The following is a 26,829-nucleotide window of genomic DNA, read 5'->3' as shown; positions in this document are numbered from 1 at the left end:
ATGACAACAACATGCCCCAATCTGCCTTAATTTGTCCCAGTGTAATTGCTAATATTTAAACTGTTGGGGATGTTAAATCATTATGATTAGTAAGAGTGAGAAGAGAATAACTTTATTGCTTCTTTACCTTAGAATTAAAAACTATTATGATTAACAGTTATATACTATTATTCTAAACTATTGTAACTGTATATACGATTCAAATGGATCATTTTTAATAAGAAATAGCCAATAACTACTACGACTAGAGATACTACAGATATTTTTTTCCCAAAGCTAGATATAACCTTGTAGTGGACGTTCCTGTCGCAGTGCGCATGCCCAGTAGTCGCTCGCCGCACTTGGGACAGTGTACAGTGCGCTCTTGTGTCAGTGCGCATGTCCGCTGCTCACCGCGTCTGCCGTGTGTCAGTGTGCAGTCAGTCCACGCGCGTCGGTAGGGATGTCCCACGGTGGGATGTCTGCAAGACTTTCTCTGTCTCTGTACCGCATAGAAGCGGAGATCGAGCGCTGCCGAGCCGAGTGTCAGTGGGATAGAATCCAGGGTCTGGTGGAGCAACTCGCGGCTGCTCGCTTCCATGAGGACGGTAAGTGATGGGACAGAAAGATGAATATGACATTTGTGCCGCTGTGTGTGTGTGTGTGTGTGTGTGTGTGTGTGTGTGTGTGTGTGTTAGAGCGTTTGTTTTTATTACATTCTTCCGTATGAACTTTGTTCTGTATTGTTGGGAAACTTGTGCCAGGCGCAGTTGCTTCAGCTTTCCGTTTGTGTGACACAAGAGCCAGTCAAAAGTGTGTTGTGTGTTTATAACATTGTTTAAGAAAGTAAAAGCGATGCAAAAATACTTGTGTTTTACTTGTGTAAAAATAGTGAAAGGCATTTTATGCACACACACACACACACACACACATATACATACACACACACACACACACACACACACACACACACACACACACACACACACACACACACACACACATACATTACTGTATGAGTATTAATATAGCTAAACAATACCGTGTCTATTCCAGAGCTTACTTTGTAAAACATGATGCACTTGATCACAGAGAGAGAGGTGATCTAGCAACTGTACACAAAAGGGAAAAATTGTAGGAACATGTAGACACAACAGTGCTCCAAGTGCTTAACTTGATGCGACACAGTAGTGATAAATGCTGTCAAAGACCTAGAGCTCAAAAAAAAAGATTGCATCCTTTTCAGTGATGTTGTGGGAGGACTGGAGGAGTGAACTGCTCATTCCAGAGTGTTATGCTTCATAATATGCGCTCACACTCACTATTGCTTAGAAAACTAGGGTCTAGCAAAAGTATATTATCTCTTTTATACAACATAATATAAATGTAACAAGATTAATGTAATTTTAAATAGACAAAATTTTCAAAAGACTTTCTTAGGTTGCCCAATTATTCAAATGACTTTACACAGAAATTGATGTCATTTGCTGTCTGCTCCTAAGTTTGTTTTACAAATCCAAAAACACACAAAAAGCACAGGGTTGAATTTTGTCACCTCTTTTGCTTATTTTGTTCTGCTTCATTACTTTGTTTACTACTTTAAGAAACACAGTCAGTGATGAATGATGTGATTGGTAACCCAAGTAAGCTCTGATTACTAGTTACAATTGGTCGTTACAGAAAGTGTTACAGAACTGCAAATGTCCTGACAATTTCAAATCTATTTTTTTTTTTTAAGATAAGTATGCCGTTTTACTTTAGTTTAAAGGTTGCTGTAGATTTTATTTTCTGAAGTTTGTGCATTTTCTTTTTCTTAAAAAGGTATTTTCCACAGGGATGAACTAACATGTCATTACAGTGGCAAATTTGTCATCTGTTTCTGGTGCTCTGGGGACATACAGTTCCTAAATTCTGCTTAATGCATGCACAACAAACATGCACATGACCATTCACCTTGCTAAAGTAAACAAAGCTAACATGATTCAAAGCCTCAACAGTGTGATACCTAAACAATATAGTGTAGAACAATAGCTACAACATACAAACAATGCTGTCATACATACTGCTGTGGTGTATAATATAGCCGGCTTTAAGCATTGACACAATTCAGTCCTGCCAACTTCAGTCCAACACAAATAAAATACATAACGCTGTATTCTACTGTTAAAGGAGCAGTATGGAATTTTAGAGATTTCTGCCACCTGCAAGGAGAATTGCAATGCCAATGAGGAATCTGTCAAGCCTTTATCCCCATGCAACTTTACTATCTTCCAGCTGGGGTCTGGTCTTATTTCATGTTTGGAAAAATGTACACAGGAACCTTAAAGGAAGACTGTAGAAAAATCAACTTCTTGCCATTTATAAAATAGCATTGAAATTTGATAAGACTAGATATACTTAAAATGACAATGTACACTGATCAGCCGTAACATAAAAACCACCTACCAATAATTGTGTGGGTCCTCTTTGTTCTCCTAAAACTGCTCTAATGCATAAAGACTTCATAAGACCTCTGAAGGTGTGCTGTGGTGTTTCATACTTTAAAATGTGAGGTGTGTTTCCATGGATTGGACTTGTTCATCCAACACATACCATATGCTAGATTGGATTGAGATCCGGGGAACTTGGAAGTCAAGTTAACACCTTGTACACTTTGTCATGTATCTCTAAACCATTCCTTAACAATTACTGCAGTGTGTCATGGCAGATTATCCAGCTGAATGAAGCCACTGATGTCCCTGAACATTAACAAAACTGTCACAATATTACAGAGGGACCATCAAGGGCATCCTGAGCAGATGCATTACTGTCTGGTTTGGGAATTGCATTGGCACGGATCACAAGACAATGTAGCAGATAGTGAGGAGAGCTGGGAAGACCCCACACACTTCTCACACACACACACACACACACACACACACACACACACACACACACACACACACACACACTCCATCTGGAAAAAGGTACCTGTAAAGCATTCGGGCCCTCATAACCCAACAGAACTGAACTGGACCGACCACATACGCACACACACATATGCACACACATACGCATACACACACACACACACACACACGCACACACACACACACACACACACACACACACACACACACACACACACACACACATTTACACTCAACTACCAAACTCAAAAACACACCCAAACACTCATTCATTATACATCCATATCTACAGCACCACCCATATTAAACTGTTCTCATACTGTCTTGCATCACTCACTCAGCTGCTGTTTTTGCACAACACATTTCAGTACCTCATCCGATTGCTGCTTTTACATAAGTGTATATATGTGTACAAGAAACCTCTTTGTTCAGAATATATTTCTGCGCAATGTACTGTAAAATATACAGAATGCACACTGTTTGGTGCTACTTGATGTATATTTTTTGTATTGTCTGTTTGCACTGTCTTTTGTCTTGCACTGTTTGTGCAAGGTTGCACACGATGCACTTTATGTGGCTAGGAAAACAAACTTTCAGGTCCTTAGCTTTGTGTTGTTTTATGTAGCACAGGGTCCTGGAGAAACATAGTCTCATTTCACTAAAAATGTAATGTGTCAGCTATATATGGTTGAAATGACAATGAAAGCTTCTTAACTTGACTTGACACTGCTTTTGCCAGCTTGCCTTCATTTTATTGTGCATCCTTGTGCTATCTCTTTCACAGGTAAATGATGCACACACATCCTAACCTTCCCACGATGGTCAGACATGCTCACATGCCCAATGTAACATGTTCAGCAGTAGACAAGAGCCATCCTGGGCCTCACACCTTTCTGTCATAGCCAGCATTAACCTTTTCAGCAGTTTATGGTACAGTAGCACTTCTGTGAGATTGGACCAGACAGGCTAATCTTCACTCACCATATACATCAGTGAGCCTTGCATGCCCATGACCCTCTTTCTGATTTACTCTTGTTTTTATTGGGTCACTGTTGGTAGGTACTAACCACTGCAGAGTGAAAAAACACTACACATGACCTGATGTTTTGGAGATACTGTGACCTAGTTGTCTATCAAAATTTGGCACTTGTTAAAGTTACTCACATCCTTACATGTGCCCATTTTCCATGCTCTTAAAGCATCAGCTTTGAGAACAGACTCACTTCTTGTTCACTTGATGTCTAATATATTCTATATGCCTCTATCTTGAGATAATGAATGTTGTTCACTTCATCTGTCAGTGGTTTTAATGTTATGGCTGATCGTTGTATACGTGGGACAGTGACCATTGATACATGATCTGGCCACTGACACATAATCTTCAGAAGCTGATTGTATTTGAGAGGGTCAGTAATTTTGGCAGTTGGACATTTGTTAATTAAATCAATTCGAGTCAGCCAATGCTGGAAATGTAATATAAATGTGTTATAATCTTTAAGATCGATTCACTACTCGACTTCAGACAGTACAAGCTGTCTGGTCTTCCTACTGTCTGGCTTTTTTGTGCATAATTCTTTTTGTTCTGCTTCTTAAGTTAATACCTCTGAGTATTTTGTAAGCATATTGAAAAAAGTTCAGTTATATTAAAATTGATATATAACATCCTGTACTGTCTGCATTGTCAGACATAGCAGACTTTAGTGTAGACGTTTAAGAAGCTGAACCAAACAGGAAACCCACAATATATACAAGATGTCTACACAAGGAAAAAGAACATTTCAAAATGTCTTCTGGTTCAGCTTTGTGTTTGTGCCAAAACAAACATAACTAAAGTAATTAAAGAACATTACCAGACTCTCAGCTCCAAGATATCTTGGAAAAAAAACAAAGCAGCAGCCATTGCGGGTTCTATCAGAATTGTTTAGGTGGAGCTCAGCAGCACATTAGAGACGTGCGACTACATGTCTCTGGAAGAATAAAGTTATGCATGTGTGCTGATTTGGGATTAAATATCTTAAGTCTGAAATATTTTGCTTTTAAAAATATGGCCACAACAAGAAACCACTTTCATTCTTTTACTGAAATGTACTTTATTTAATATTTAATTAAAAATTATATAGAATGTAGCATTAAAATTATTAATTAATATTAATTATAATTAATGTTTTGATTATTAATTATTAATTTATACAGTGTTACTGACTTTTTTATGTATCATACACTGATCTGTGTAATTCATTCATTAATTATTTTAACCCATTTTAAGACCTAATAACAAATCTTTGCTTTTTTTTTTTATAGTATATTTGACATATATTGTTTTATAATGTATGTTCGTTTAATTTGGTCTAAGTTGGGTTTGTTGTACTACCTATCTAGTCGACACTCATGCTTTGTAACCCTTTAAATTTTCTTGTTTCATTTGTTATTATTCATTTAAGTCTTTCATTGAAAATGGTCATTTTTGTAACTTAAATCTCTCTCTCTCTCTTTCCCGTGGCCTGTGAAGATGACTACGGGTTGCTGCTCCAGACTGAGGCTCTGCTGGAGAATTGCCTGCTAGAGAACGTGGCTCTTCTTCGGAGCTCCACCCCTCTGTCCGAACACACTCAACCCAAATTAGCCCAAGCCAAAGGCCATTTGAACAGCCTACTGGGCAGAGGACGCCTGGAGGTGTGTCACAGTCTCTCATCATTTTTACATGCAGTACATGCTTGCGAACTTGTGTGCCAGGAGTTATGCTTGTAGTCTGTCATTTCATGTAATCAGTGTGAACTTAACAGTTGGGTTATAAAATAGTCATTATCCATAACATCTACTCTTATTATAACTATCTATGATTGTTTATTACACATGGTTGTGGACATTATGACATTACGAACCATTTCATTTCCATTTAGCTGTTGACACAATACTTTAGAATATATAATAAAGAAAAGAAATTCACTGAATTAAAAATAGATTTTCTATCACCTTCATAACAATTAGCTTTAGTTTAACAGTCTCTAAAGCTTCTAAGTATGTGTCACTGTTAAAAGTTTTAAAAAGACTCGTCTGTATGTTTCCAGCCACGCTACCTGAATGAAGCTTTACTCCTACAGGCCAAAGTGCATTATGCACAGGGTCACTATCGAGATGCCCAGGGCATGTGTGCACGAGCTGGCATTGAGGAGTTCACTCGGGATGAGCAGCCCCTTTACCATCTGCGCCTGCTGGCTGAGGCTTTTGTCATCAAAGGTACAAGCTGTTTAGAAACGATGCTTGGATTTGTGAAAAAGGCTGTATTTTGCTAACTCTATTTTGAATGGAGATTTAACAGTAATGTCCTAGGAGTTTATTACATGGCAGAAACAGTAACATGTACTTACACCCAGACTAAATAAAATGTTTTGGTTATTTTTTTTTTGCTGTTGTTGCATCACAGCACTCATCTACAGAATGTAATTAAAGAAAATCAAGCCCAAATTGATGGTGATTAAAGAGAATAAATGAATGTTGCATTGAGTTGTCACTTGGTAGAAAGACTGTTGTATTCCATCATTCAGTTAATCAGTTTTGACAAATAGCAAACTTCCCAATCTGTAACGTTCTTCCAAACACAGTCAAGGTTTTAGCTGGTACATTTCCATTTATGGAACCTGAAATCGTTTAGGCTGTTGATATGCAGTGGGGAAGTGCTTTTGTGAGGCTCTGAAGCCACACATTAGCAACTGCCTCAGATATGCTCACACTTGGAGCCAGGGCATTTGAAATGAAAATATCCTGTGGTCATTCACTTCCCATTGTGCGTGTGAGTTTCTCCAAAATGAAACGAATAACCGTGAACACAAGAAGGAAAGAATGCGTAGAAATCTGCGTCACTGTCTGTAAGAAGGTTCCTATATATAGCTGTCCCAGAAAGTTACACTGAATACAGATTGGATTGAACGCTTATCATGAGTCATTGTGTTTAGAAAGAAGAATTATCTTTTAAGCCATGACTGTACATAGAGTCAGTCAGAAGAAATCTCAGTATTAGATATTTGTGTATAAGACAAACATTTGACACTGCATTTCGGTCTTTGAGACTCAGTTTTGTAACCTACCAAGATGCTTCCTAACATATTTCAAATGAACTTTTAAACCATATAATACATGTAAAGGTTTCGTTTGTATATTATATTGTATATTAATATTTCGTATATTATTATATAAAGTAAAGTTCATTTATTATCAAAATAAAAAGCACATATTACAGCAATGTGAGTGACATCAGAATGATATTTATGATTGAGTAAAGTGACCCTGGATCCAGATCTTTCTGATCCTCTGTTTTATGGTTTTTGGTACCAACAGCAAAGGACAAGCTGAGTGCTCTGTCTTGCTGCATCTGTGTTGGCAGTTGTTCCTCATTTGATTAAGCCAGATATCTGCTCCCCTCCTCCCTTCCTGCTGCCTTGGGGTTATCCACAGATTTATTTATATATATAAATGACCTTTGCGACCTCCTCTGGTGGAGGCCTGGACTCTCTCAGGGGGCACAAAGAAATGTGGAACATTGTAGAACATGGAAGTACTAACAATTATTATCTGCATGATTACAGGACAAAGGAGCTTGTTTTTTTTTTTTTTTTGTCAGGGATTTCTGTAGCTCAGTTCTGTCTTTTTATTCTCCAAATACATTCATCACTCCTGAATATATTATACCATTATCAATGGCAGATGAGATTCCTAAGTGTGTGTGTGTCTGTGTTTGCAGGTCTGTCTCTGGACCATCAAACAGTGTCTGCTGCCTCGCGTATTCGTCTCTCTGAGAGAGAGGAAGAATGTCTGTCTTGTTACCTTCAGGCCTGTGATACTGCTCTGCTCTACCTGCAAGAGTTAGACAAGGTCTTTTTGTTTTAACCATTTTTACCACTACACTGGCTTTGCATTCCACCGACCAAATGGAAATTTGCTTATCAGACATATTCATTCAGGATAAACAAATTAGGTATCACCGCAAGTCTGATTAAAAAAATTAGTCAGGACATATAGGATATATATATATATATATATATGCCTTTTACTCTAAATATGTGATATTTTTGTGCATATAATAAGGATTCAATATGATAACCTCCTTGTTTTGTGTGATAAAGTGTTTCTGTTGTTTAATTGTCCTAGTCTTTTAAATCGTTAACAGGTTGTTTGCTCAGCAAGTAACAAGACGGCCAAAAGCAGTGCATCAGCTAGTCCAGTAGAGGTGGATCCAGGTTACTTCCTGCAGGCTGCTCTCCAGAGTGCATATCTCTGCCTGTTACACAAAGGGTGTGTGTGTGTGTTTTACTCATTCCACTTTGTGTGTGTTAGTCTCAAAACCAAGGTCAGGTGCATAATACCTGCTATAGTCTGTTGCTAAAATCCAGTCCACTACTGGATCATGTAAATCTAAGTTACAATTATACAATAAAGTGAAGTTACAAATCATGGGACTTAAATCAGATTTAATTCACACTTAGGCACTTCATCACTGTGTGTATTTGAGTTCTCATGCTGCTTATATTGAACACTCAAACTACTGTATGGTTATTACATCAGTCAGCCATAGCATTAAACTCCTGACAGGTAACATGAATACCACTGATTATTTTTATTACAGTGGCACCAGTCAGGTGGGATATATTAGGCCTCAGGTGAACAGTCACTTCTTGAAGTTGATGTGTTGGAAGCAGGAAAAGCAGGCGTAAGGATCTGACTTTGACAGGGGGCAAACTGTGATGCTCCAAAAAGCCAGGTCTTGTAGCATGTTCCTGATATGCAGTGGTTAAAGGCTAGCAAAATGGTCGAAATAAGGACAAATGGTAAACCAGCGACATATTTTTAGGCAACATTGTCTATTCAGGTCCATATACTATAGCATATATTTTTGAAAGATTAATGCTGGCTATGATAACAAGATGTCAGAGTGTATTGCTGCCTATCGCTGAAATCACCTACAATGTGAGCATCAAAACTGGAACAGGGAGCATCGGAAGAAGGTGGTTTGATAAATCATGTTTGTTATTTACATCTTGTGGTCAGCTTGGTGCACTTATAATGCTCCCTGGAACACTCCAGAATTGTTCAGGAATGGTGTGAGGATATGCTTGACAAACTATTCTGTCCCATGGAGGCTCCACCTCACAGCTTACAGGACTTAAAGGATCTACTGCTAAGGTCTTAGTGCCAGAGATAGCTCAGCACACCTTCAGAGGTCTTTGGAGACTCCAGGCGTTGATGAATCAGAGTTGTTTTGGTAGCACAAAACCTAAACAATATTTTGACCTAAACAATATTAGGCAGGTGGTTGTAATGTTATGGCTGATCAATGTATAGTATGTACCATAGTCAGCAGGTTTAGATGTAGCTTATGACTGTATGTTGCTCATGCTCATTTTAATATGCAATCATGTTGTGTCATTTTCAGAATATTCACATAGCAGTAGCTGAATAAAATACACAAGTCAGTTTTTAGTAAAGTGTGCTTAAAATATGCAAAAGAGCCACAAATTAAGGCCTCTTTCTGACCTCTGTGAGATATTGTTATAATGTCCAGCAGGGGTCAGTGGCTCCCTATGGAAAGCATAATAAAGGTTTGGGTGTGTTGACTGTGTTTGTCATACTTTAGCGAGGCAACAGGGGGAGGTCAACCTCTACTGCTTTCATCTCCTTATCAGTATCTTGAACGTGATTCATTTATTTCTTTCGCAGCAGAGCTTAGACTTGGTATCATCGTCATCATTGCTATTCTTGTCGTCCCTTCTGTACTCACAAGAGGGGTGTTCTATTTAACCTCACTACTAAATCCCTCCTTCTGTCATTGTGTATGGGTGTGTGTGTTTCTGTGTGTCCATTAGCCATTTGGTTCAAGGGATTAACCAGTTGCGTCAAGTCTTGAGAGTGGTCGAGAGCCACGGGTCTCAGAATTTTCGCAAGGTGAGAGGTACAGTGCCTTGCAAAAGTATTCATACCCACTGAACTTTTTCACATTTTGACACGTTACAACCACAAGCAAAAATTTATTTTGTGGCACATAATTGTGAAGTGGAAGGAAAATGATAAACGGTGTCCAAATGTTTTTTACAAATAAATATCTGAAAAGTGTGGCGTGCATTTGTATTCAGCCCCACTGAGTCAATACTTTGTAGAACCACCTTTCGCTGCAATTACAGCTGCAAGTCTTTTGGGGTATGTCTCTACCAGCTTTGCACATCTAGAGAGTGAAATTTTTGCCCATTCTTCTTTGCAAAATAGCTCAAGCTCAGTCAGATTGGATGGCGAACGTCAGTGAACAGCGATTTTCAAGTCTTGCCACAGATTCTCAATTGGATTTAGGTCTGGACTTTGACTGGGCCATTCTAACACATGAATATGTATCCATTGTAGCTCTGGCTGTATGTTTAGGGTCATTGTCTTGCTGGAAGGTGAACCTCTGCCCCAGTCTCAAGTCTTTTGCAGACTCTAACAGGTTTTCATCTAAGATTGCCCTGTATTTTGCTCCATCCATCTTCCCATTAACTCTGACCAGCTTCCCTGTCCCTGCTGAAGAAAAGCATCCTCACAACATGATGTTGCCACCAGTGGGGATGTGCACTGTGCATTTCACAGTGGGGATGGTGTGTTCAAGGGTGATGTGCAGTGTTAGGTTTCCACCACACATAATGTTTTGAATTTTGGCCAAAAAGTTCAATTTTGGTCTCATCTGATCAGAGCACCTTCTTCCACATGCTTGCTGTGTCCCCACATGGCTTGTCGCAAACTGCAAATGGGATTTCTTATGGCTTTCTTTCAACAATGGCTTTCTTCTTGCCACTCTTCCATAAAGACCAGATTTGTGGAGTGCACGACTAATATTGTAGTTGTCCTATGGACAGATCACTGCAGCTCCTCCAGAGTTACCATGGGCCTCTTGGCTGCTTCTCTGATTAATGCTCTCCTTGCACGGCCTGTCAGTTTAGGTGGACGGCCATGTCTTGGTAGGCTTGCAGTTGTGCCATACTCTTTCCATTTCCGGATGATGGATTGTACAGTGCTCTGTGAGATGTTCAAGGCTTGGGATATTAATTTATAACCTAATCCTGCTTTAAACTTCTCCACAACTTTATCCCTGACCTGTCTGTTGTGTTCTTTGGTCTTCATGATGCTGTTTGTTCACTAATGTTCTCTAACACACTTCTGAGGGCTTCACAGAACAGCTGTATTTATACTGAGATTAAATTACACACTACTACTCTGTTTACTAATTAGGTGACTTCTGAAGGCAGTTGGTTTCACTGGATTTTAGTTAGGGGTATCAGAGTAAAGGGGGCTGAATACAAATGCACACCACACTTTTCAGATATTTATTTGTAAAAAAAAAAAATTGGACACCATTTATAATTTTCATTCCACTTCACAATTATGTGCCGCTTTCTTTCGGTCTATTTCATAAAATATCAATAAAATAAATTTTTTTTGTGGTTGTAACGTGTCAAAATGTGGAAAAGTTCAGTGGGTATGAATACTTTTGCACGGCACTGTATAAGATTAAAGAAATGTATTGTTTCCTTGTCTCTTGCTCAACACTTTTATTATTATGCAGACAGTAGCAAAGAAGCTTTCAGAGGTGTTGCTGAGTTCAGTCAGTGAGGAAAGCTACTGGGGACCACTTTCACCTCCACCCCCCACATGGCTGCACAAAGAAGGAGCCACACACCCAAAAGATACCATCTACCCTTCCTCCAGACCACCACAATACTACAGCACAGAGGGGTGAGACTCTCACACACATTCCTACACATACATCAAAACAGCTTGAACTGAAATCTGTCAAACTGCTGACCCTTTCCTGTTGTGGGGACGTCATTCTGACTCACTGAATGATATTGTGAGTGTGAACATTATGTAAATCTCAATCTATGGCCTTCACAGTCACCAGAATTATGGGAAATTGCAAAGTAAGGGATATTAAAGATTAATAGAGACTTCTGGATTAGAGCACCCTGAGCTCTAACCCCAACCTCAAAGTTAGGATTTGTGAAGAAAGAATTTCACTGTGTTGTAATGTATATGTGACAATACAATATGTATATTCTTCTTCTTCTTCTTCTTCTTCTTCTTCTTCTTCTTCTTCTTAAAGGCCACTGAACACATTTGGGTGTGAGTTCAAAAGATGAATATGAGTTAAATTTCAGCTTGATATTTAAATGTAGATGAGTTAAAACAACTAAAACTTAAACCCACCCATTTATTTGTTGCCAAAATGTGTCCTGTTAGATTGAGTGTTTAAACAATGAATATCACTGAAGGTCTGTTTATGGGTCGAGCTCTGGGTTTTGCCAGTAAACAGCAAATTTAACTTAAAAAGGATAAACCAACCTGAAGACCAGAGAGCTGTTTGTGGGGAAAAAGATCAAATTGATCAAAAATGTTTTACAAGCATTGGGTATAACCAATACAGCAATTTGGAATGTCTTAAAAAAGAAAGAAACTACTGGTGTACTAACAACCAGACACCAAACAGGTCACATAGGAAATCAACAGCAGTTGATGGCAGAAACATTGTGAGAGCTGTGAAGAAAATTTTACTTCATCATAGGAAAAGGTGGAAGCTTTTAGATGGATAAGGCAATTTAACCCAATTGATCAGCATTTCATTTCTGGAAGAGGGAACTAAAAGTAGAAACCCAACAAAACAAACACTAACTAACAGATGCTGGTGTACAAGCCTGGACAAGCATTGTAAAAGAAGAATGCAATAGTTTGGTGTTGTCACTGGGTCACTGGCTTGATGCAGTTATTGCAAGTAAGAAATATGCAAGCCAATATTAAGGGTGATTTACTTGAAATTCAAACTAAAATTGTATTGTTTACCACCAAGAGGATCAAATTCATCTTTTGACCTACAATAAAATGTAAAAAAACAAAGAATTTGCCTTGCTCTTCCAGTACCTTTGGAGGGGACTGTATGTACCTAACGAAATGCCTGGAAAATGAACATTTGAATACAAAACAAATCTTTTTTTGGTCCACGTATACTGGTGTTTTAAATATACAAATAAGTCATACAGCAACATGGGGACCTGTAAATTCCTTGCAAACAGAATGACAAGGCTGAGAAAGAGAGAACTTGAGAAAGGAATATAAAATTGTGAACAAAGGATTAAAATTTGCATACTTCTTGTTTAGGTACGTCGTTACTCAATAATTTAAATACTAATCTGTACCTAAACAGGAGAGAGAGAATATCAGGTAAGACATTTGCAGACAGGAAGCAGATACTCATAGCCTCAGATTAGATATTAAGCATGCTGAAGGGACGCTGAAAGGAAAAAAAACGGAAGCAGCCAGAATGCAGTACAGAGAGTTTGAGAGACAATAGGTACTGTGTGAAAGACACCTGAGAGTTTTCCATGACCAGTGGAGCACTTCTCTATTACAGACTGAAACATGCAACCACCACACACACACACACACACACACACACACACACACAGACACACACACTCCTGAATGACGTCTTCTTCCTGTTTCCTGCTTGCAGAGCGTTCTGTCCACAGGACGTGGTGGAGGAGGCCGTTCTCTTGCTGCTCATCACCGAGTCAATGGTGAGGGACATTTTCACACTCCTCTATCTGTCCAAATCTTTTTGTGCTGCTCTCCATTATTTATCTCCATTTTGTGCTGCTCTCCATTATTTATTATTTATTTATTTTATTACAGTTGTGACAGACAGCTAATCCTCCCTGATTAACAGTGTAGAGTAGTATATAAAATCTATTTAAAAAATATGTCTGTGCTATGCAGCTTTTATGGTCTGATATGGACCATGTCACAGCGCACAATGAGTTATTACCAAGGTTTTTTCCCCCATAGTAACTGGTAGTTCAAGCAAAAGTTTCTTTATATGGGATCAAATACCTTTACTTAAATATTAAAACATACAGCGTTTGCAAAAACACTCCTCTGGTCAGCATGCAGGGATCTTCTGCTTATCTCAACATGCTCTTTCTTAATATATTTTCCCCATTTATTACCTCAATCATTGATGTTGGAATGAATGTGCTGTCTGTCTCACCAATGTAGGCCAGCGGTGAGGCAGTGATCAGCCGCACACCAGAGCACAAGGAGGCACGTGAGGCCAGCATCCAGGATGCTTCCTCTGTGTATGACCTGCTCAGCATCAGCATGGCCAGGAGGGGGCAATATGGCATGCTGTCTGAGGTAAGTCTCCTATATAGTTCAGGGACAACCATCTAATACATACCTGTGGGCAGAAGAAGTGTGTTAGAGTCTTGATTATCAGGGTCAATGTTTATGCTAGTTTCCTTTATTTGCTTCTCTTGTGTGCCAGATGGTGCCTCTCTATTTTCTCTACTTTTATTCTTTCCTCCTTTTCCTTAGGCTGTGTTGGTTTTAACCAGGTGCATTCCAGCCCTTCAAGGTGAATTCAGGAATATAGATAAAGAATCATCTTCTAACACATATCGTCTAGCCACTTTACTCATCTCATTGTGCATTGTTTATTTGCTAACAGTGTGTTTAGTTCTAGCTATAAAGTGCTTAACATACACCCCTGGGGAACCCCATGCTATTAAAAGACCATTAATTCTTCTAATATGTTTACCATATTTACCTTCATCCACCCATTTCATTAATACACTATGTTTATTAGTAGACGGCTGTTCAATCTGAAATTTAGTAAATACACCAATCCTCATCAAGGTCAGTTGGGAATGTGGAAATTAAATGTCTGGGCTTAAATAATACAAAACAAACAAAACAGGCAGATAAGTTTGACTGATTTTCAAGAATCACAGACATGCTTCAGTATACCAGACTCCTAACAATCAACATCTGTTTTACTCAATAAGGAAAATGGCAGCATAATATATGTAATTAAAACTCTGTTATTCAACTTTTGTGTTTGACGTCTTTTTCATCTAGAATTTCAGTTCATTTTTCTGACCTTTTTGTATTTTATTATATATTATAATTTTTAATTCTTGTTAAACATGTAACTAACTATATCATATATGTGGTTATAACCATTTTAGAATTATCTGTTGAAAATATTATTGTACACATTATATGCTGTAAAGGTCATGTGTAACAACATTATGGACGTGTGTGTCTGTTCCTGTGCCTACTGTATGTCTATGTCTGTGCCAGTGCTTGGAACGGGCTATGAAGTTCTCCTTTAGTGAGTTTCATCTCTGGTACCAACTGGGTTTGTCTCTCATGGCTAGTGGAAAGGTGAGACATAAAACAAAACCAATCAAGTCCAATTATTTTAACACAGAACGCACAGGTACAGGCTGTATGCTGGAGATTTTTATTTCCTAAAATGATTTAAAGGCCCAATATTTTACACTTTTATGTTTTGTGTGACTTCATACATTTTTAGGTGACAATTTGCTAAACGAAATCGTATTTCCTATAGACAGGCTATGTTAATGTGCCTGATGGATGTTGGAAAAACAGAAATTTCTGCCACTCCTTTTTTGCTGTCCAGAAAGTTATGCAAAGATACATTTGCTTCCCAGTCACCAGGAACGGCACGTCATGTTTAGTCATTTAGCCCCAGACCTTCTGTGCCTATAGCTTTGCAATACCAGACTGCAACAACAGTGGACCAAGCTGCTCTGGGCTAATTTGTAAGGCATAAGTAATTGTGTTTACGATAGTGACACATAAACAATTTAAAATGTTCTGTCCTTGCAGCGTAATTTCCATCTATGCGCTGTATGATATCAAGAGAGGACTTGTTTACACAGTACATCAAATTATTATTATTGTAAAGCAAGGAAAGGTTTTATTTTCCATAATATGGGTCCTTTAAGCCTGGTTTAACAGGTTATGGCCTGGCTGAATCCATGACCAGTGTACAATTTAGACAGACAGGAAGAAAAAGCTCACAACATGCACGCACTTCTATGTGTGTACATGTGTGTTTGTGTGGCTAAATAGATGTCAGCTGATATTTGAAAATTGATGGGAATCATTTCTGATATAAATAATTCTATGGCTGTCAATGTTAGTAGATGTGAACCAAATTGTACACTTACATGAGATTTTGGATTTCTGTGTTAGACAGCGCTGTCAATCATCATCAATACACCAGCTGAGGGAATATTTTTTGGAAGAATTGCCTTCATTCTTCCAATACTGAACTGTTCCAAATACTTGTAGAAATGTATTTATTATACTATTATAGCATTCTGTTCAAATTACAATGGATTTAATTTAATACAAGTAAATACCATGAACTCTCAACCAAGAGCAAATTTATCACATTTATAGTACTAGTAATATGACAACTGTCTGTTTTTGGCAGCTTTCTGATCATTAAAACATGAATAAATAACTTGAATGATTTCTTAATTGTGTTAATGGAGTTCACGAACATCATACAGTATAAAATAGTGACATGAAATGCACAAACTGAACATTGATTATTGACTGGCTTGGTGATTCAGATTGAACTAGAATCATCAGATTATCAGATGTAAAGATATCAGATGTTATCTGTAGATGTAAAAATATTAACTCAATGACTGTTTACTCCTGATCACATTTTTGAATCCTGGCAATGCAACATGTTGCACCCTATACTGTAGATGAATTGTATTTACTTACTAAAATAAAAAGTACTTCTATTTTTATTATTAGAGCCATATAATTTCCATACATAATGTCTTTCCACCATTACTCATAAATCAGTCTTTTATCAGTCAACCTACATAATGGCCAGTCCCTTATATGAATCAGCAGAGTCTCTTTCAGCAGCTGAAAGTAGATAATAATTGGCAGCATTTGATAAGATCAGTGTGGATCTTTCACTGACATTTTATGTCACAGAATGAAGCTGCTGTGTCTGTGCTTAAAGAGTGTGCTAGGATGAAACCTCAGGACCCCACACCACCTCTGTTGGCAGCCAAAGTGTGCATTAACCAGCTGCACTGGGTAAACCACTTACACACACACACACACAGAAAGAGAGAGCGTGACCAAGAACAAAATCCATGCTTGTGTAAATTTTCTTAATGCTACAGTATAGTCATTATGTAAACAGTCCTATGTAACGATGCCATGCAGATACACTGGTTTTAGTACAGTATCCATCACAATCTCACCACAGTCTCTTATCCACACTAAAGTGCTTATTAAAGAAGAGATTATTTCATATCTGCTGACAGAGTAGAGAGTAGGGCAGATATCTAGAGTACAAGGCATAAGAAGATTAACAGTGGCAGTAGACCTCCACTTTAGGCAAACTGCATGAATTAATGTGTCAGGCCAGGCAACTTCCAGATCAAAAACCTAGAATTCTGCTACTGACGTATTAGACATTTAATTAAAGACACAAAGGTAAGAGCAGAATAATGATTAAGGCAGCACTTTGGAGAGGGTTTGTCTAGAAACTGTGCAAGCGCTTTGATATGTAGCTGAATTCTGAATCATTTTGCAATGTTGACATTACTGAATAATAAAGACCTTTTTGTGTGAGACATGTATAACGATGCTTTACAGCTAGATGAAGCCGAAGCTCTTGCAAAAAGTGTGATTGCTTTGGGTGAAGGAGCTGAGGAGTCTCTTGCCAGAGCACACCTTACCATAGGCCTGTGTTATAGTCTGCAAGCTTCAGATGGTAAATCTGTCTATTTTTACCGCAGTGACTCACTCACTCACACACTTAATCACTCAGTCAATTGCTCACTTACTTACTTACTCACTCACTCACTCACTCACTCATTTACACACTCATTCAATCGCTCACTCACTCAGTCACTCACTCAGTCACTCACTCACACTCTCACTCACTCACTCACTCACTCACTCACTCACTCACTCATTTACACACTCATTCAATCACTCACTCACTCAGTCACTCACTCAGTCACTCACTCACACTCTCACTCACTCACTCACTCACTCACTCACTCATTTACACACTCATTCAATCACTCACTCACTCACTCACTCACTCTCTGACTCACTCACTTGCTCAATTTATCACTCAGTCAATTACTCACTCAGTCATTTACTCACTCTCTCACTCACTCATTTACTCACTCACTCACTCTCTCACTTAGTCAATTACTTACTCACTCTCTCTCTCACTCACTGTCATTTACTCACTTACTCATTCAATCACTCATTCACTCACTCACTCACTCACTCACTGTCATTTATTCAATCTTTCGTTTACTCAGTCAGTCACTCACTCACTGTCATTTACTCACTTAGTCATTAACTCACACACTCACTCACTCATTCACTCACTCACTCACTCACTCACTCACTCATTTACATACTCACCCGCTCACTCACTCATTCACTCACTCATTCACTCAGTCACTCACTCACTCACTCACTCACTCACTCACCTCACTCAGTTTTTCAGTTCTGACTTCTTCTTCTGGCTGTCTGAGCTCCCATTATCATTAAAGTTAATGCTATTTTCTGACTTATCTTGCAGCGATACTGAAAGGTGACAGAGATGAGTTCAACAGACAAGCTCTACACGCACTACAGACGTAGGTTTAATAAGTAAAAGTGATTCTGCTTTTCTTTTTTGTTTTTACTCATCAATGATATGTTACTCTGTGTTTTTCCTCTTGTTCTTAGTGCTCATGAAGTGGACCCCCATGACCCTCAGATTGCCCTCTACCTCTCTCTTCAGCTGGCATTAGTGCGACAAGTAAGGCAGACATTCATAAAGGGCATTTTCATGCTTTTTACTACAGCCAGCCTTTATATTTATATGGGGATTTAGATATATCAGTCATGTACTACATGTACAATAAAACAAACAACAAAACAAACCTTAAATCTTAATCTTTTGACCTTAATCAAAATGTACTATATTTCAGGCAGGTGGCATTACATACACAGCTAATCCTCTTAATATCAATCACATTATTCCTATTATTTCTCAGTCAGCTCTCTGTCTACTTAGTAGCTGCATGTTTGCTGTGTGGTAACTGATTGTGATAATTTATGCTTGACAGATCCACATTGGTGCAAACAGGTGCGCAGTCAAAATGACATAATCATGGTTATTGTGGCAGCGCTTTGGTGCTCTCCTCAACAATACACTGATTAGTATAGTAGTGTTGGATCAAGTAACATTTCTGACGCACAAACAGCAGTGGTTTTGATTATTTGAAATTCAGCGATTCTTCTTCTCCCTGAAAGGTATCGGCAGCAATGGAGCCTCTGCAGTTGGCTTTAAATCTACGCAGCGATGACCTGCACTCCTTACATCTGCTTGTGCTTCTGCTGAGTGCTCAGAAACACTACCAGCATGCCCTGGACACACTGATCCTCACCCTCAGCCAGTACCCTGACAATTTCAAGTATGTGTGTTAAGTCTAGACTAGTACGTACATCTATTAACTATACTACAAGCCCATATAATAACATATAATGGTTTACAGTGACCTTTTAGATCACCTTTTGATGAACACTGAGCATTGGAATTACATTTTACTTTCTTACAGCTCATGCATTCTATCTAAGAGATTATGTTATTTACAACAAAACAACTAGAGCAGCTAAACCGGTTTTATTATTATAACTAACCCCTGGGTATTTTCTGTTGGTAACTAGCACCACCCTTTAGAAAAATGTTGAATAAAATGTTGTTCTATTATTGTTCATAATGAACTGCCAGCGAATATGCAAATTGTTCTTTAAGTTGGTCCTCAAGCAACCTCATGACTACAAAACTTCATAGTGCAAGGCCTTGGCCTGTTTGGTGTAATTTATTCTGGATCCAGGAAGCGTGTGCACGTGTGTATCTAATCGGATGAAGACAAGACACATTTTATTATTACAGGCTACCAGACATCATGGAGAAGGTTGGAATAATAAGTTTTGTTTTAAAGACAGGAGTAAATTAAGGGATTCCTACAAATATAACAGTCAAAAACAAAAGTAATGATAGCAGGATCTCGGGTTGAAACCCTCCAGAGTCTTAATCTCCTGTGCCAGTGTGAGTCACTTCTTCCTTTCCAAACACTTACTATTCTCTCAGGGCAGATGTAGTGCCTTCTCAATGAATGCAGGTGGGGAAGAGTGATTATGGAACAATGATTACTAACTCTAGAACAATAGGGTGCCTTTACGAGTGGAAACTACAACATGGTGTTGCTTTGGTTGAAGGCAGTGATTCATCAGTGGATTATGTCAGTGTGGTTCCCATAGTGTCTAGAGTGGTAAACAGTTTCACTAGAGCTCAGAGAGAGATGTTAGAGTTACTGTTATCCTCAATGCACTGGTGTTTACATGCTTTGCACATTTTAGCCATATGGGGTCACTGTTGATCTCTAGGGTTACAGAGGGACAAAGCGTTACAGGTAGACAGACAGGGAATAAGTAGATCTAATGTATAAATGCCAACACTTTATAGAGGAATATTGAGGACTCTGGAAAGGTCATGATTATACTGTCAAAACCCCATATAGGAATATAAAGGAATCTATAGGAGGACTGTGTGCACAAAGGGCTGGTGTGGGTGCAGGTTTTTATTCCAGTCATGCAAGTTACACCTAGAAACACCTGTTTATTCAGCTGATCTTGGCTTTCAGTAGACATTTAGGATTCTTCAGCATGGTAGCGCTCTGTAATCTGAACCATGAATAGGGCTGTGTTTGCCATGTTCTGGGTGAGCCCATCTCCTCTCATATCATATAGCTCATATCACATGGCTTCTATGACACTAGCACAACCAGGTACACCATGGCATGAGATCAGGTTTTGTTTTGCAGGATCACTTTCCCTCTCTATCGACAAGAAATTGAACCTCAACTACATATTACATATTGTTTATGGCTCTCATCTATCTATCTATCTATCTATCTATCTATCTATCTATCTATCTATCTATCTATCTATCTATCTATCTATCTATCTATCTAAAACTCTGTTTGTCTACTGCACATGCCATGTTAACTGATGCTCTTAATAAACACACCTCTCTCCATATATGGTCCCATCCACCCACTGATCAGCTGCTAGGGAGGCATGCTTTAGTGGGCGTATGGTCCTTTGCTGCCGCAGTGTTGCTGTCAGCAGAAGCCTTGAAGAGGGTTTTACACACTACGGGCAGCAGCAGCACCCACACATGTACTCACTCATCATATTAGCACAGCTGAAGAGCTCATGCCCTTAAGCATATCACTGTGTGCGTTTTTACACTGACATGAGTCACTGATCTTGTGTCCGGTTGCCTTGTCATCGGTCTACTTTATTAAAATTTTGTGTGTGTGTCTTTTGCAGCTTGCTCTTTACTAAAGTGAAACTGGAGGAGGCTCTGTATGGTCCAGCTGTAGCTCTGCAGACATGTGAGGAAATGTTACACTTGTGGCAGACTCACTACGATTTTCCCCGACCAAGGTAGACGTGTGTGTGTCGGTGACTGTAGGAGGGTTACTTAATGTAAATATGCAGTAGTATTAAGCAGAATTTGTATTTTCAGTGAGACTGATGACGACAGCAGTATTCCTCCTCCTGAGCCAGGCCCATTAAGCAGAAAGCCCAGCGGCCTAAATCTCACACTACCAGATTTTCAGGAGACAGAAACAGGTCTGTATTATTGTGGGATTGTTGCATCAGTATTTACTGTACCTATATGTTTATGTGCCTACTGTACATGATATTATCTAGCATGTGTGTGTTTGCGTGTGCATGTGTGTGCGCGTGTGGTATTGCCTTGTATTAGGCTCTCAGAGTGCTCCATCCCTGGCTGTGTCTCGGCTGGAGCAGGTCTTGTCGGAAGGGTCTGCAGTCAGCTCTATCCAGAGACATGGCCCTGCCCACATTTGGACCACTCTGGAGCGCATCTGGCTTCAGGCAGGTAAAGAACACATTGCTGCTACTTGGCAATCACACGTTAATGCACAGCAGAAACTTGAGACGTCAGTTAGGCCGTTCACGGAAGATGAATATTATAGACACTAGGTTACAGTCTACCGATGAAGAGTGTTTTAAGTTTTGTAATGCTATAATAATAAATTAATTTAAAAATTCTGTTTAACATATTCAAGATTAACAGCTCTGTGTATTCCTGACATAACCCATACTATGGTTTGTGATATTTGTATGCAGCTGTGTATGAAGTGGACATTTTCCCAGGGCTTCAGCTCACAGTGTCTATGCCCTCTCATTTCCATTCTCAACATTCCTCAGGCTTGGGCTCATTTCCGGCCTGCGATGGGCCACGTCATTTTTATTTATTTATTTATTTATTTCACAAAAACAGAAAAAAACATGTAGATATCGATGCATAACTTATCCAGGATGATGTAATACAGGATCCACAATAAAGATATTGCTCAATTCATTTACGCCAGTGTATTACATTTGGAGAAATGAAAGCATTACATTACTGATCACTCACAGCTGTAACATGCAGGCTATTACATCTGAATCTTTTCCCATCGTTTTTTTTTTTTATATCTTGAGCTCGTTGCCTAACCCAGGAAAAACCTGCAGTGATGTAAAATGATCTTTATTTTTTTCCAGAATTGTGTTGTATGGAATATGAACTAGTTTCATTTTAAAGCAAATGTCTTATTTGTGAGTTCTACCACAGACACACACCCACGCTGTTTTTATGGCATGTGGTAATAATTTATTGGCTTATGATAACATGGTGGTGGCCAGTGAAGAAGGAGTACGCAGACGTCAAGGATAACCCTTGCTTATGGCCTTATATAGACATAGAGATGATTGTTGTATACATGTTATTTTATATGTGTATGTCTACATTAGAAATGTGACCAGCATCCCATTTTAAAATGCACAGACTTTAAACAAATAAATTTAAACAAACATCATATAATCATTATTTATATTACTTCCCACATTTTAAACATTCCTACTGTAGGCATTGCATGAATCTTAATCATAAGTTATAAGGAATAAGAGGAGAGAGAGAACACTTTATAGAAGAGTAAAGGTTAAATTAAAAATGACTAAACCTTTATTTAGATTACCCCAATGTAGGCACTCTAGAAACTGTCAACGAAGCATTTATATACTGTCAACAAACTGTCAGGTGACTTACATCAAGCAGCCTATTAACTAAATCTAAACACTGAAGAAGTTTATGTATGTTATCTATGTTTTAGTAGATAATATAGACACCTCGGTATAGACGCATGAAAAAACACTATAGACACCATCGGTAATTTTTATCTCACTTTATGTGGGTGGTCCACTTCATGATTGTTGATGAATAGTATTTATAGGCTTTATACTTGTCCTTGGTCCTTTCACAATTTGAAATTCAATTCAGAACATTGTGGCACACTTTATGACATTATGACAGGTTGTTCACATGTTATTGAGAATCCATTGGTAAACTTTGACATTTTATAGACTTCCAGTGTTGACTATCCAAATTGTCAAATCATTCATTACTCGTTTATGATATAACAGATTGTGTGTGTGTGTGTGGGTATGTGTGTGTGTTTGTGTGTGTTTGTGTGTGTGTGTGTTGTAGGGGAGCTGTTCATGGCTGACGGACGGCTGAAGGAGGCTCAGTTTTGCGTGCAGGAGGCAGGAGCACTTTTCCCCACCTCTCACTCTGTGCTGCTGCTGAAGGGCCGACTCGCTGAACGCAGAGGCAACGATACTGAGGCCAAGAGTCTGTATGATGAAGCCCTGGCTATCAACCCTAGAGGACACCATATACTAATCCACCTAGTGAGGGACTCACTCTTTCTTTCTCTTCTTCACACACACACATACACACACACCGAAATAACACATACGGTACATTATACCTAGATGTATGCTTTATTGTACTACACTGTAGGCTTGATATCACAGAGGTAAATAACATTGATGCTTGGGAAAAATGGAAGGAAACACAACAGAGTGATGCTCTTGTGTGCTGTTTTATATTATTTAGTTGTGAGTAACATAGTGAACAATCCTTTGGTAAGGTGCCATGGCGTAAGTGAGATAGCGCTTGACTAAGTGTTCTGATAGCAGGAAATAGAGAACTGCTCTGCTTCATGTCGTCATGTTTTCAACCCAGGCCATATTTTCATGTACTGTATTAGGACACTTTGTTGAATGTTATCTCTTACATACATCTTACATCAGCAGACACTTGTCATCATCAGACACTTGTACATGTTCCATATGTCCCAGCTTGCTAGAAACAAGATTCCCACACTGTACTCATACTCACTTTGCTCCATCGTGCTCCTTCGCATGCCTCTATGAATCTGAGGTAATATTCATACCACAACAGATTTATATTGCTTCATGAAATAGGAGCGTTTGTGACACGCTTAACACCACTGGTGTTGTTATTTGACACATCTGTGATGCTATCTATGGTGTAAATAAACATTTGTACTGTTTAGCAGCTGTTGAACTTAGGGATAACCTCCTGGTAAAAAAAGCACTTGGTTATTAATAGAGTTTAGAGCAACCCCGTACAGGAAATTTCACAGAAAATTATGCATCTGATTCTGCACTGAGGTTATATTGTTGATTATGGAAAAAATGGCTTTTTGTAGTCTATTTATGGTTCACATGAGATAATTTCAAAATTGTGCATGAGATACTCAGAAATAACTGATTCATGCAACTATGGGAGTAATGGGAGTAATACTGTACATACTGGTCACTTTCCTTATGACGTAAACTACTTCTGGTTTCAGAGTATCGCTGAGAGCATCACAGTATGAGCTGGGAACTGAGAACTGGAGCGTTGTGAATATACTACACTCGCTGTAGCGTGTGTGGAGGCTGCAGTTGCAGCCCACATGGAGTAGGTGAGCTAACATTAGCGCTGCCTCCACTCATTGTGACTCCATAATGTCAAGGTCTTCATTAGTCAGTGCTAGAGTAAGCGCTGCCGAAGCCAGGCCATTTTCTCCCTATATTTGGCCAATCAGAGCACATTTCCCTGCTATTTCTGGAGAACAGGCATACTCTGTCAATCCCCAGAGGTAATAAAATCCTGAATCGCTGCCAGCTTGCTCTGCCGAACATTGTGTGCAATGTGACTTCATTACGAATCAACAGCAGCGTTGGGCTCATAATAGCAAAGGAAGCAGCTGTATTGCCTTCTCAGCTCAGCGAGTTCTTGCAAATAATGCAATCCACTGCATTCGAGCATTAGCCTCCTGCTTTTTGGAGTGGGATTATTGCTCAAATGTGACTTGTCTTTTACAAGTAGCCAACTACAAATACTTCAAGAATGATTCAACACGTCTCCGAGCTGGCGGAATGCTGTCAAATTTTCCTCCCTCCTTGCTAATAGATTGTGCTAGTTAGAGGAAAATGTCTGAAGGGCAAACAAGCAGAGGTGCTACAGTAAAGCATTTCAGTGCTAAGTACTTTCGAATGTTGTTGTCTGGCCTGTCAGACTGGAGACGGATCTCCAACCTAGTCCAATTTTTTCAATTTTCGAGTGATAGACATGACATCGGAAGTACACAAAGACACTGCTTTTATTTCCTCTTTTATCTTTTTTTTTTTATTTTAAATCTGGGCTACTGATTCATATGGTCCATAGAGTTTTACTTCACTACAGATTCCATACTTTAGGGCCTTTTGAAATCTTCTTTTACATACCTAAATGGATTGTAGGTGCATTCATGTTTGACTCAATGCTTTGTACAGCCGATCGATCTAAACTCAGTGCAACCCTCCAATATCGTGTGATATGAGTTTAGCCACATCAGATCAGCCATGCTGCCTCACTGCATCTTAGTGTGACTCAGCAGTGTGTCTCGGTGTCTCTCTCTCACACACACACACACACACACACCATCTCACACAGGCACAGTCTCTCCCTCTCACTCTCTCACTCTGGATGGGGTCGGCAGTGAGTTGATTAGATAATGCAAATACATTATTTATAACACTTCACTCCTTCTCAGGCCGTTATGGGATTGCCTAGCAACTGGGGGATTGTATTTCACCACCAAGAGGTCTGCTAATGAGAGAAAGATAACAGGAATGAGAAGTGTATGCGTGTTGCTTAGTGTGTGTTATTTTATATGCACATTTATGTGTGCATGTTTAACATGTCCGTGTCGGTGTCCGTGTGTGTTCTCTCTGCTGTGCTGTAATAGCTGGTGAGCATGGCTTGGGTAACGGCAGCTGTGCCACACAGGGATCAGGTCAGTATGCAGCAGGATTAGCACATTCAGATGCAAGCTGAACAATCTCTGTATTCATCCTCACCATGTGTCAATGACCCGATAAACACCAACACACTACACTAATCGAAAGCTCCCTGGCTTACAGTACGTCACTCCCCTTCATGCTCTGTTAATGTTCTCAGTGCTTTCGAGACAGCTTTACCATACATAATACAGAGGATTTCATGTATCATGAGCAGTTCAACGTGGTTCAGGATTTATGGTATTAAGCAGCCCAATCATATTGTAAACAAATCATTTTCAGTATGCCTAAACAAGGTCTATATTTAAAGGGAACAAAACAGCTCCACTCTCCTGGAGCCAGCTCACATGCATTTCCTTATGCAAATATACCAAACAAGCATATCACCTGTGCTTCCACTGATTGATTTCAGAGCAACCACAGTACAAATATACTACTAACGAATACTACATCTGACTTCCATTAGCAACTGATTATCATAATTCAGAGCATGTTTAAGATCTGAAATACAAGTAAACAAATGTATATAGGTAAATGTGTTGTTCTGTTACTTGTAAGTGTATTTTGAAGAGGATTTAAACCTGACAAGGTTTATATATATAAAAACTACAGCCGTGTTCAGAAAACATCAGCTCTTAGAAAAATTCAAAGCAGCACCAAGCCTGTTATCGTTTTCTCTGTTGTCTCAACAAGCCTTAGCTACCATGTCATACTGGTTTATAGGGGTGGGACTGTGTATAGTAAACTGCAGCAACCCATTTTATGAGCCTGGTAATAATCCTGTACTCCCTTCTAAAGAGTA

At 39.0% G+C, this 26,829-nt stretch overlaps 1 protein-coding gene across 1 annotated transcript in view; it reads left to right on the top strand.

Moving 5' to 3' along the window:
• Positions 1-340: 340 nt before the first annotated feature.
• ttc7a (tetratricopeptide repeat domain 7A) overlaps positions 341-26,829 on the top strand; it is a 28,981-nt gene continuing 2,492 nt past the window's right edge. The window contains exons 1-19 of the mRNA XM_060872128.1: positions 341-587; positions 5,398-5,561; positions 5,957-6,125; positions 7,627-7,757; positions 8,053-8,177; positions 9,746-9,824; positions 11,470-11,639; positions 13,411-13,474; positions 13,953-14,090; positions 15,039-15,122; positions 16,728-16,832; positions 17,400-17,517; positions 18,349-18,406; positions 18,498-18,570; positions 19,068-19,228; positions 21,153-21,269; positions 21,352-21,458; positions 21,595-21,729; positions 23,380-23,582. Of these exons, the coding sequence (XP_060728111.1) occupies positions 443-587; positions 5,398-5,561; positions 5,957-6,125; positions 7,627-7,757; positions 8,053-8,177; positions 9,746-9,824; positions 11,470-11,639; positions 13,411-13,474; positions 13,953-14,090; positions 15,039-15,122; positions 16,728-16,832; positions 17,400-17,517; positions 18,349-18,406; positions 18,498-18,570; positions 19,068-19,228; positions 21,153-21,269; positions 21,352-21,458; positions 21,595-21,729; positions 23,380-23,582 (2,346 nt within the window). The 5' untranslated portion in view covers positions 341-442. The remainder of the gene's footprint in view (positions 588-5,397; positions 5,562-5,956; positions 6,126-7,626; positions 7,758-8,052; positions 8,178-9,745; positions 9,825-11,469; positions 11,640-13,410; positions 13,475-13,952; positions 14,091-15,038; positions 15,123-16,727; positions 16,833-17,399; positions 17,518-18,348; positions 18,407-18,497; positions 18,571-19,067; positions 19,229-21,152; positions 21,270-21,351; positions 21,459-21,594; positions 21,730-23,379; positions 23,583-26,829) is intronic.

The sequence above is a fragment of the Tachysurus vachellii genome, chromosome 6, assembly GCF_030014155.1.
Source record: "Tachysurus vachellii isolate PV-2020 chromosome 6, HZAU_Pvac_v1, whole genome shotgun sequence".
In the NCBI taxonomy this organism is placed as follows: Eukaryota; Metazoa; Chordata; class Actinopteri; order Siluriformes; family Bagridae; genus Tachysurus; species Tachysurus vachellii.
This window is presented reverse-complemented; position numbering and strand designations above follow the sequence as displayed.